The sequence below is a fragment of the Mchenga conophoros genome, linkage group LG7 (assembly GCF_057382185.1).
Source record: "Mchenga conophoros isolate Kocher_MC1m ecotype Shallow Benthic linkage group LG7, M_conophoros_male_GT1.1, whole genome shotgun sequence".
Taxonomy (NCBI): domain Eukaryota; kingdom Metazoa; phylum Chordata; class Actinopteri; order Cichliformes; family Cichlidae; genus Mchenga; species Mchenga conophoros.
In genome coordinates, this window is record NC_140532.1 from 10,862,607 (window position 1) to 10,873,890 (window position 11,284).

Genomic DNA, 11,284 nt, shown 5'->3' on the forward strand with positions numbered 1-11,284 from the left:
ATTACATAAAATTTGGTTAAAGTGTGACAGGACATTGCTGTAAACCTAGCCCCCAATGCACGTCAAAAAGGTTACAGTTTGAACCAGGAGGATATATATGGGCAGGCGGACAGTGACCACCAGAGCATCGACGCATCACAACCCATCACAACCCAACAGTAACTGTGATTTCACCTATCAGCCATGAGGATCATTAACATTGTAAGTGTAATTTTTGCCCATTCACACCATTCATTTGAAAGCAGAGTTGCTGCATAGCTTTGTAAAATCTGAAAATGTACTTTTTACTGCTCAAAGGGTCCGGACCCGTCTCTGGCATATCGGCCAAATTTGGAGACAAGTAAGGCGAAAGACAAGGAAGACTACAGAAACTTTGAGGTAATTAAACAAACCAGCTTAATTCCACATTAATTTATGAGTTGAAGGAAAAAACTGAGGTTATAATTACAGGCAGACATAACTGGCTTTAAGTTAAAAAAAAAAAAAAAAAAAGCTGAGCTTCAGAGTGAGCCAAAACTTAAGCAAAATATCAAAATGTGCCTAACACTAACCCAAGGCTGACCACAAGGGGAGTTCAGGTTCTTATTTTCTACTCAATAGAGTCTGACTTCTGGCTAATTTGATCAGTTCTGTAACAGCAGATCATTCACTCAGTTCATTTAGTCATTCACTGAGTTTAAGCTTCCACAGTGGGGTCAACTCACTGAAAGATAGTTGAGTTTTTATCAGCAGAGGCTGACACAGTTCTGCATATGTCATCAGATTTTTAACTAATCAAACATTACAGTCTAATGCAGGTTTTCCGAGAAGCTCATTGATTTGATGGTCTGATCTAACTAAACAACTATGTAACCCAGTGTTAAAAACGGGATTAAAAGTATAAATATTCATACTCTCACAATGGGAATAAATATTGATAAAAACAAAGTTAATTATAATAAATACTGATAAAAAAGCATGTAAATATAAGTTTAATTAATATGTACATATGTATATGTAATATATAAATGGTGTGGGGGCAGAACTTAGTCCTTTAGAGTGTGTTTGTTAGATCCACTGAGCGACCAATCATTGGCCGGTGTTGTGCCAAAAACTGATTGCTTGTATTTAAACTGCTATAAATAACTTGTTGATCTACAATATGTGAAACATATGTCAAATATATCTCTCGTGAATTATATCAAGTCCTCTTAACCAACAAACAACATTCCTGTAACAAGGTAGAAGCCGCAATCACTTTTTGGCAGGGACTTTTATGTATCCTTTATTTATGCAGTTAAAAAAATTATTGTTTATTGTAAGTGGACAAAAGGAAGCTGATTGATTACAATTAAGTACAATAACACAGCTACAAAGATAATTGAGAAACAGGTAATTTTTTTAAATTTTGTATATAACCCCTTTGCAATACCTGTTCACCGAAGTCTATTTAGCAACATACGTAACGATATTACACATAAAAAAACACACGGAAACATTGGAAATCAGTTTTTGCTTTTGAGAATCTGTTGGTGTTGGTCTGTGTTTTCAGAGCGGAAACCTAATTGACCGTGTCTTCAACACGTACAGCCTGATGCACACCTATCAAACAGTGGAGTTTGTAAACCAAAAGGTGAGAAAATTAGAAGGAAAAAAAAAAACAGTGAGTAAAACCTGGTACAAAGAGAACATTTTAAAAAAGAGACCTGGATATTAAAAATAAGGTCTGTCACTGTGTGAAATGATCAGTTACAGATTCATGAATGGCAGCTTTTAGTCAATCACACTGAACTTGTGCGACCTCTGGATTTGCCTCTGGATGAGCAAACTTGACTCAGACTGAGCAAACAAAAAAGAAAGAGGTCTGAATCACAGACCAGTCTCTGGCCTTAACATTGTTTACTTAACCTAATTCTCCTCACAAAGTTATACATTGAATATATTGTCATATATTTGACAACATGATGTGCTTTTGCTTTATTATAAACGGCAGAATATTAGTGTTAACTGCTGAATAGCATCGTGTCTGTGAAGGTTCTCAGTCATCCAGGTCATCGTAGTCAAAGGAGCTTGCAAAGAAAAGCGTCTGGACTTCTTTAAGTTGCTTGAAGACGTTTCACCTCTCATCCGAGAAGCTTCTTCAGTTCTAAGGTCAAATGGTGGAGAGTCCCAGATTTAAACCTAGTGGGAGTATCCCCCCACAGAGGGAAAAAAGGACCCCCTGATGATCCTCTAATCGCCTGAGCCAAGGTGTGGAACTGGGTGTGGGTCCCAATCAGCCAGGGTTTCGGGTGAGCTCATTGTGAAACCTGGCCCCACCTTATCATGAGAATTCCTGAGGTCAGATGGCCCAGGATGTGCGTGGTCGTTAAGGCGTCTAGGGGAGGGAACTCAAAACTGGATTATAGATGGCAGACAGTTGGTGTCGTAAACCACCGCCTCTGTTCAAAGATGGTCGCTCACAGTGGACATAGATGGCTTCTTTCAAACCATCTGTCCTCTCTGTCCAAAATGTGAACATTGGCATCCTCGAAAGAGTGACCTTTGTCCTTTAGATGCAGATGGACTGCTGAGTCTTGTCCTGTGGAGGTGGCTCTTCTGTGTTGTGCCATGCGCTTGTGAAGTGGCTGTTTGGTCTCTCCAATGTAGAGGTCTGAGCATTCCTCGCTGCACTGTACAGCATACACCACATTGCTAAGTCTGTGTTTTGGAGTTTTGTCTTTTGGGTGAACCAGTTTCTGTCTGAGTGTGTTGCTGGGTCTGAAATGCACCGGGATGTCATGCTTGGAGAAAACTCTCCTGAGTTTTTCTGATACACCGGCAACCTTTACATGCGTGTGTTCCTTCACACGCATGTGCAAGGAACACACGCATGCAAAGGAAGCACTCAAAACGTGCAGCTATCCTAAATGGGCGTTCTTAAAGTCAGCAAAGAGGCACAGAAAAGAAGATCAGACACCAGCGAGGGAGGATAAGAAAGACAGACGCAACAACATTGTCATCCCCTATGTAGCCGGTGTATCAGAAAAACTCAGGAGAGTTTTCTCCAAGCATGACATCCCAGTGTATTTCAGACCCAGCAACATGCTGTGGGGAGACACTCCCACTAGGTTTAAATCTGGGACTCCCCACCATTTGACCTTAGAACTGAAGAAGCTTCTCGGATGAGAGGTGAAATGTCTTCAAGCAACTTAAAGAAGTCCAGACGCTTTTCTTTGCAAGCTCCTTTGACCGCTGAATAGCATCACTTCTATCTGTTCACCAGAGCATTTTTCACACACCGCTTGGAGTTATTTAACTGTCTAATATTGATGCAGCACACTGAATGGAACGGTTGTAACCACACCCGGATGGGGATGATGGATGCCATCATGTCTCTAGACCAGCTTGTGGATGAGTCTGATCCCGATGTGGACTTCCCCAACTCCTTCCACGCTTTCCAGACTGCTGAAGGCATCCGCCAAGAACACCCAGACAAAGGTAAAGTGCAGAGAGAGAATCAGAAATGCACCGAGACTGTGGAAAAGCTCATGCTATAGAGTAAATATCTTGTACTTACTGTACCTCTCAGAATGGTTCCAGCTGGTTGGTCTGATCCATGATGTCGGAAAGATCATGGCTCTCTGGGATGAACCGCAGGTGAGGGATAGGTCCAAGATAGGTAAAGCTGGCACAGCAGATTCATCTGTTCAAAGTTTTCAGAGCTGCTTTTCCTCAAACGGAAGTTTTAACACAGTTGTGCTCATTTAGTTTATTGCTCATTATTGTTATTATTACTATATGAATCCCATTTGTTTCATGTTTAATTTTAATAGGTTTCTAAGGTAACTGTCTGTGTCTCTGTGTCCTGTAGTGGGCTGTAGTGGGCGACACTTTTCCTGTTGGCTGCAAATTTCAAAACTCCATTGTGTTCAGAAACAACACCTTCCTGAAAAATCCAGATGACAATAATCCCAAATACAAGTTGGTATTCTGACGTTGACTCTGCGAATTTCACAAAATAATTGCACATATTTTACAGATGAGAACATTGGAAAAAAAAGTTAACGAAGTGTGCTTGAAAGCAAACTGCTCAGTGGACATAAAAACACACATCTGCATCTGTTCAGTCCACAGTTGGTGTTAATCAGCTGACCAAAAAAATTTTTTTTATTTGTGCTATTGAAAATATGCTCCTTGTAAAATTATGACTGCTGACAGTAAATTGTAGTCTAATTATTAAAAGTGCAGGGAGTTGATCCTGTTATGTTTTTTCCCCCTTTAGCACTGAGTTTGGGATCTACGAACCAAACTGTGGCCTTGACAATGTCCTCATGTCCTGGGGCCACGATGGTAAGAAGCATCATCAGCCACGCATGACTTAAATTATTTTTAAAAGTTCTACTACTATAGAAGAGCATTTATCTATTACACTGTGATCTACACCCTTGCGTTCTTGTCTTCAGAGTATCTCTATAGAGTTATGAAGTTCAACAAGTGCCTCATCCCAGAGGAGGTGAGTTAATTATTACCTTAAATTGTTTTTATCGGGGGCAATTAGCTTTATAGTTGGCACAAAAGTGTTAGGCAACAGGAAAGTCTTGGCTCTGAATTAACAGCTTAAACACTAATTCCTCTTTTCCTCTGACATGGTGCCAGTTCTGCTTGGTGCTCTTTGAGAACCAGGGTAGATTTCAGCAGGTTTAAGAACCAAACATTTAATTGGATTAATTTGTGGGGAAAGACTGATTGCAACTCCAACACAACCGGAGTAAAGGTCAAAGATTAGGCATCAGAACAAAAGGGGTAGAATAGAAGAATTAGTGGATAAATCCCGATTATAGTGGAAAAAATACATTTGTTTTTTCCATGCATACAGTGACTGGAGACACCTCTAATTTGTGTCTCCCTCCAGGGCTTATACATGATTCGCTTCCATTCCTTCTACCCCTGGCACTCCCATGGAGATTACATGCATCTGTGCAACGATAAAGACTTGAAGATGCTGCCCTGGGTCAAAGAGTTCAAGTGAGTATCTTAAACACACATGTAAAATGTGTTCAGTCAAGTTTTGCACCCAGGACTTAACTCTGATTCATCTACAGCAAATTTGACCTGTACACAAAAACCACTGATCTGCCTGACGTCAACAACCTGAAGGTGTACTACCGGTCTCTGATTGACAAGTACTGTCCTGGAGTACTGCAGTGGTAAAACAGACCAAAAGGAACGCTTAAAAAGAAAAATCAACGACAACACTGTTAGAAATCGGTTAGTGGAATGATTTTACATACCTATATTGTGACACTCTGACTAAATGTATAGCTGGACTTGGTGTCTTTCTGTATATAGTTTAGTTTTTACTGGATAAATCAATCTTATTTTGTATATTCTAATCATTATAATAATGCCTATTTTATACAATAAAGCATGTACAAATCAAAATTTCACTTTTATTGTACTGTTACATATATATAAAAAGATTTCAAAACACTACAGTGTTCCATGTGTTTAATTTGAAATCTTAAACAAAAACAAAACCCAAAACACACGTTTGTAGAAAAGGGGAAAAGTGCTTGTGTGATTTAGTTCTGTACATACAGCAAGACGCAAACAGCACAGGCGGGAGACAAACTGTGCCGAACAGTAGCGTCAACGCTAGACAAACCAGAGCCCACATCATCGTTTCTCGTTTCATTCTACATGATTTGTTTGTTTTTTTTAAACTGGGTTTCTCCAGGTGTTCAGCTGTATATGTCAGAACTGACAAGGAAGGCATTAAAATGTTTAAAAAACTTCTGCAAAGTGATGAAGCAGAAATACAGAGAGATACAGTGTGGTGCAGTGAAGTGTTGGTGAAACAAGGCAGGCATGTTGTTAACGAGTGGCTGATCGGGAAACACAAAAATACAGAAAACATCTTCTTTGGTCATCTTGGTAACATTTTATAAAGGCAGACGTGATAACAGTCTACGATGGATTACCAGTAGCTTTTTCAAGGCCCTCATCTTTTTTCTATCCTTTCTTCATCCTCATCTTCTTCATCAACTTCGTTCTCCTCTTCTCCCTCCTCTTCCACCTCGTCTTCACTGTCTGCTTCTTTGTCAGCCTCCTCATCTGCCTGCTGTTCATCAGACTTCTCATGATGGTCTGAAGAAGAGCCGTCGGCCGCATTTTCAGTACGATCGGTCGCTGTGGCCTTGTGAGCGTCTGAAGGCTTCTCTGCATCTTTGCTTTTATGTCGCAATCCCTGAAGTAGACAGAAGGTGGCACTGCAGGCAATCAGGGTCCAGATAAGTGTGTGCGCAGGGACACCTCTGACCTGAGAGCGCACCCACCTCACCGCTTGGGCAACAGTGGTGTTGGACAAACGGCGCGGAGGAGACTTGTCCTATAAACAGAAATCAGTGTGGATCAGTGGTGGTGCTAACACTGGATCTTTTGAGCTGGAAAACTAAGGCTTGTGTTTTTATTACATCACATCACCAATCATGTTAGTTTTGTTTTCACACTGAAATTATGAAACCGACTGCTTCCTATACTGGCATACGTCATGGACATGTAGTCTAATTCATGCAGGAAAATAGAACTGCATGCCGCATCTCATTTTCACCCTCCCCCACACTTTTGACCACTTGTAATATTCTCTACAACTCATCTGAAAAGGATGACACACTGGTGTACAGTGGGTCCTCTTTTCTCTTCTGACTGGTCTGCCTTTTTTGTCCCAGGGAGGGCTTCAAACACAAAAATCTGGTTCTGTGGAACAACTATCCAGAAGCCTAAATCTAATCAGGAGCGAACATTAAGCTCTTCGAATACAGGAAAGCATTTTCGAGAGTTACCTTAAGTCCATATTGGTTGAGCATGCCCTCTAGGAAACTGTTTCCCAGATGCACTATGGGATAGAACTCCTCATCATAGACCCTCCTCCACCAGCGCTCTGGGAAAGAGCTGCAAACAAAGAGTCGGTGAGGTCTAGTTTTAGGATAAAATAAGTAAACCTGCATTAAATTTAGTATGCATGTCTAAAGTCACTTTTTTTTTTTTTTTTAAACACCAGAAAATGAAATAAAGGAATAAATCAAGCAGTGAAATGTTTCCAGTGAAGTTTCTTCAATGCATGCAAACACAATGAAGCACGAGGAGAACCAGAGAGCACTGACCCGTCAGCCTTTGATTCGGTAAACCAGTATCTGTAGCGGTGAGCTCGCAGATAGGCAGGCGGCTGCTGGTGAAATGGATACTGGGATACATCCGACTGGATCAGTTCAACAACTGCAGAACACAAAGCAAACTTTAAGAGAACTGTTTGTTCCTGACCAAGGTAATTGAGCACTGTAGAATAGTCTAAGTCAAGACTAAGGTAGAACATGGATCTCTGGTGGATTTTTATTTGCCTCCTGCTACTTTTTCTTTTGATTGCACCACCTTTGAAAATACCATAAAATGTGGCTTTCAAATAAAACCGTATAAACAAACAACATGGGATTTTTTCCCCCTAATTTGATTAACTGAACTTCCCATTAAGCAGCTGCACAAGGAAAATGCAGCTCTCCGCTCTACGTGTTCATACCGTCTCTTTTTCCTTGCAGGAGTCTGTACATCAGGCTGGTGAACCATGGAGATTGCGTATTGGGCCCAAGAGCAGCAAACCACATTTGCCAGTCCAGCCTGGGCTGATGGGGTGTCAGCACAGGAGGAGGTGCACTCAGATTCCCTGGCTTATACATGAACTCAATCTCCTATAAAGAAAAAAAGATTTAAATGAAAATAAGTTAATGTTATGAAATATGCAGTTTTCCTAATTTACAAATTAGAGAATTTTACATCTTGTTTAAGTTCTCACCGTCCATGTGACCCCATCACTGCTTCCCTCAATGACAACCTCGGGTCGCCCGCCAACTCCGGTCATCCTTCTGAACAAACCGTACGAGTTGACTACCTGATAGCGATCAACCATCTCATAGGCTTGGCGCACTCCTGGCCACAACCTGGAGTTGGAATCGTACTCTATGAAGGTAAACGGCACCTGAAAGAGAATCAGGCGATTTACAGCTGATCGCTTATGAGCTTTATCAGTTCCCATGTTTCCAACAGAACTCACCAGGCTGACAGCGAACATTGAAGCTGCAGCCCCTGCGAACACCGTCCACTGGACTGTTCCCCAAAACCTCTTAAAGAAACCAGACACACACGCACACCTAGAAATAAAAGTTAGATGTTAAGTTGCACAACATCTAAAAGGCAACTGCTCAACAAGCAACACATCACAACCATTTATAGGTCAATCTTACCTGAAGAGAGAGGTAACCATCTCCCAGGTGAGTGAGAGGACACCGATCCAGATACAGGGAATAGTGACGGTCTTCAGAAACAGGTTAAACTGGTGGTATGTAAATGCTGCCAAGGACATTTTAAGGAACATGAAAAAAGAGAAGCAAAATTGGTTACAGGCACATAAAAAGAAAAAAAAAAAGAAACACTCACCTGTCCGCGAGGAGATGCCTTTCTTAGCTGTATCCAGCTGCAGGTCAAAGCAGATGATTGTTCCAACAATCAGCAGAGCCCAGACCACCAGCTCCAGCAGGTAACACAGCCACGACCACAGCTTTGAGTCTAAATACAGTGGAGAGAGAGAGTGAGCAAAGTTTGTCCTCAATATTTCTTTTAGTCTGAAGGAAGTTGAGATAAAACAAAATGTGCATTCTTCGTGACAAACAGCTACGCCTTAGCCTACGAAACATCGCCTGGGCTGCAGCTGTGCAATGAAGTTTCATACCATCATTCCCGTTATCAGTCTTGTATGCCTTGCGCAACCAGAAATAGACATGGCGATCATCCAGAAGTGACAGACAGAGGGTCACAGTCAGCAGGTTGAAGAAGTTGTAGTTGCCAGACAAAATGATGAAGACTTGAAGCAGCACCTACACGAGGAGAGAAAACAGACTGATTTCATTTTAGAGCCAACATTGAAGTTGATAATACTGCAGGTGAAACTAAAGCAAAACGTGAAAAAATTCATTTCTTTTCACCTGCAAGTAAAAAGCTCCAAGTCGGAGCCTCCGCAGTGGACTGAAGAACAGGAACGGAACAGCGATCTCGATAACGAAGGCTCCCACCACGCTCAGCTTCTGCCAGCACACCGGCAACTGGTGGGCAAACCAGGCCAGAGGGGTTGGGATACACTGAGTCTCGTAGTGATACGTGAGGGCTGCTCAACACACAGCAAAAAGAGGGAGAGAGTAATCAGATGGAGGAAAATGACAGAATGAAATGGGAAAAGAAAACATGACACCACTGTGTAAAGACAGCATAAATGGCATCCATACAGTCACTCATCCGTACCTGTGAGGCCCCACCAGGTGGGACAACGTGAGGTTAGCTTCACCACCCCGGATGCAAACATGAGTCTGAAGAGCAGCCAGCGAGTAAGCCAGAAGGTGACACAATCGTGCTCTCTGACCCCTCGTGACCCTCCGATTAAAGTCAGGGGAGCAACAAGGATACAGAGGAACCCCGTCTCTAGGAGCAGGTTGTCCCTGAAAAGCAAGCAATCAAAGCAAGAGGAGAGACTAGTAAGAAATTGCATCTACAACAGTGTTGCACAGCAGCAGAGACCTTGCAGCACACTGATAAAATGATCTCCTTTAAGCAGCTGCTGTTTTAGAAGCTGTGTGGTATTCAGGAAAAAAATGAACTGCATTGCACTCACCACTGGAAGTAGAGGAAAACCTGGCCTACCTGTAACAGACAAAAGTTTAGTGAGAAATACTGTGACAGAAAAAAACAGAAGAGCGCATTACCACCGTGCAAAATCACCTCATACATAGACAGGTACAAGACCCAGAGGCAGAAGAACACCACACTGTCTCGAAAAGCCTCCACCAGCGTGGCAGCAAGGCTCAGTGCCGCACCGATAAGACACAGCAGCTCCATGGCAGTGTGAGTGTCCAGGCCAAGCCGAGGTCCCAGCCACAACAGCGTGGGAGAGGAGAGCAGCTGCTCCACCAGAGGCTTCCCGCTGTATCGCAGCTGCCAGCGGGCAGGGAGCAGCCCCTCATTTCCATACAGACCTGCACACAAACACGGAAAGCAACAGTACTGATTATGCTGGTGGTGAGCAGTGGATTCATTATGTTACTCTTTTTAATGAATTTTACTTCTCAGTGCTGGAGATTATAATCTGAGTCATTATAATCTGGTGACCTGCTGGGTGGAATCGAAAAATAACAACACTGGTCATACATATGTGATGCAGTTCTATAAGTAAAATGAATGAAAATATTTTATTATAACCACCAGTTCTTAACAAGTTTAACAATGTTGCAAATGTATGTACTATGGCGTAAAAATTAACGAAAATAAACAGTAGTAACCTTTGCAGTGGAAAGTCATGTTGCCATTGCGACTAAATTAAAAAATAGCCCAAATACATTTCCTTTCAAATATGGGCGGAGGAAATTTTTTTTTTTTTTTAACTTAACTGGGCTGCAGAGATACCCCTTACATTAAAAACATAGTTCGGGTGTGCTGTGACTCAAAATGCCACCGTATGTCTTTTTTTTTTTTACAACAGGTTGCTTGTAAATTTGGCCCAGTTGCAGGCTGACCGTGCCCGGGATGAAGAAACTTCCAGGCGGTTCTTCACCACGTCTAACGGCGTGGAAAGCAGAGGAACGGACACACAGGAAGCGCCAAGTTCCCAGCTAACAGGCTAACACATAACATTAAGGGAAGTCAGCTAGCCGCTTCTTGGGCTGCAGAGTTGAGGCTCACCTGGTATCTGCACGTAGAGGGAAACAAAAGCAGTCAAGTAGATGACCGCCATGCACCAGAGGAACATGCGGCGTGGCAGAACAACTTCCCCCATGTTTGACCGACTCCCGTTCTGCTTTTTTACCCCTTCACCTATCGCTGCTACTCCTGTGGAAGCTGGGAGCGGGATTTCACGTAGCTGGGGGACACGTAGAAACGAGCTGCTTACGCTAAATTCACCCGAATGGTCGCTAGGTGCCGCTGCAGGTGGCTTGAACGGTGTGGTGCGTTAAAGGTACACGGGAATTTAGATATATAACCCGATTTAAGGATTAGCTTGTTTCTGACGATCAGATCATAATTAATAAAATACATTTTACAAGAACAAATCAATGTCGTATACATTTATTTTTTATATTTTCATATAGCTGATATTTTTCATCACTTATTTCGAGGGATACCTCACGTTTATTCTATGAAGCTGAATGCAAAATAAACAAAACGATACAAACAGAAGAATAAACTTTGAAAATGTTTAAAATAAAATAAAACGCAGGGTCACGACTTC

The 11,284-nt window shown here is 42.1% G+C and overlaps 2 protein-coding genes across 2 annotated transcripts; one reads left to right on the forward strand and one right to left on the reverse strand.

Annotated features, from left to right (window-relative positions):
* The first annotated feature begins 41 nt into the window (after positions 1 to 41).
* Positions 42 to 5,409, forward strand: miox (myo-inositol oxygenase). The gene is made up of 10 exons (XM_085282055.1): positions 42 to 201; positions 298 to 378; positions 1,532 to 1,612; positions 3,297 to 3,459; positions 3,551 to 3,618; positions 3,833 to 3,942; positions 4,244 to 4,311; positions 4,425 to 4,474; positions 4,874 to 4,986; positions 5,064 to 5,409. The coding sequence occupies exons 1-10, from the start codon at positions 184 to 186 to the stop codon at positions 5,170 to 5,172; spliced, it is 861 nt and encodes a 286-aa protein (XP_085138181.1). The 5' UTR covers positions 42 to 183; the 3' UTR covers positions 5,173 to 5,409.
* Positions 5,410 to 5,454: 45 nt separating this feature from the next.
* On the reverse strand, positions 5,455 to 10,981 carry lmf2a (lipase maturation factor 2a). The gene is made up of 14 exons (XM_085282053.1): positions 10,738 to 10,981; positions 9,781 to 10,034; positions 9,674 to 9,702; positions 9,307 to 9,500; positions 8,994 to 9,172; positions 8,741 to 8,885; positions 8,449 to 8,577; positions 8,256 to 8,361; positions 8,066 to 8,162; positions 7,808 to 7,990; positions 7,535 to 7,703; positions 7,125 to 7,236; positions 6,804 to 6,912; positions 5,455 to 6,349 (listed from the first exon to the last, which is right to left on the reverse strand). The coding sequence occupies exons 1-14, from the start codon at positions 10,829 to 10,831 to the stop codon at positions 5,963 to 5,965; spliced, it is 2,187 nt and encodes a 728-aa protein (XP_085138179.1). The 5' UTR covers positions 10,832 to 10,981; the 3' UTR covers positions 5,455 to 5,962.
* Positions 10,982 to 11,284: the final 303 nt, after the last annotated feature.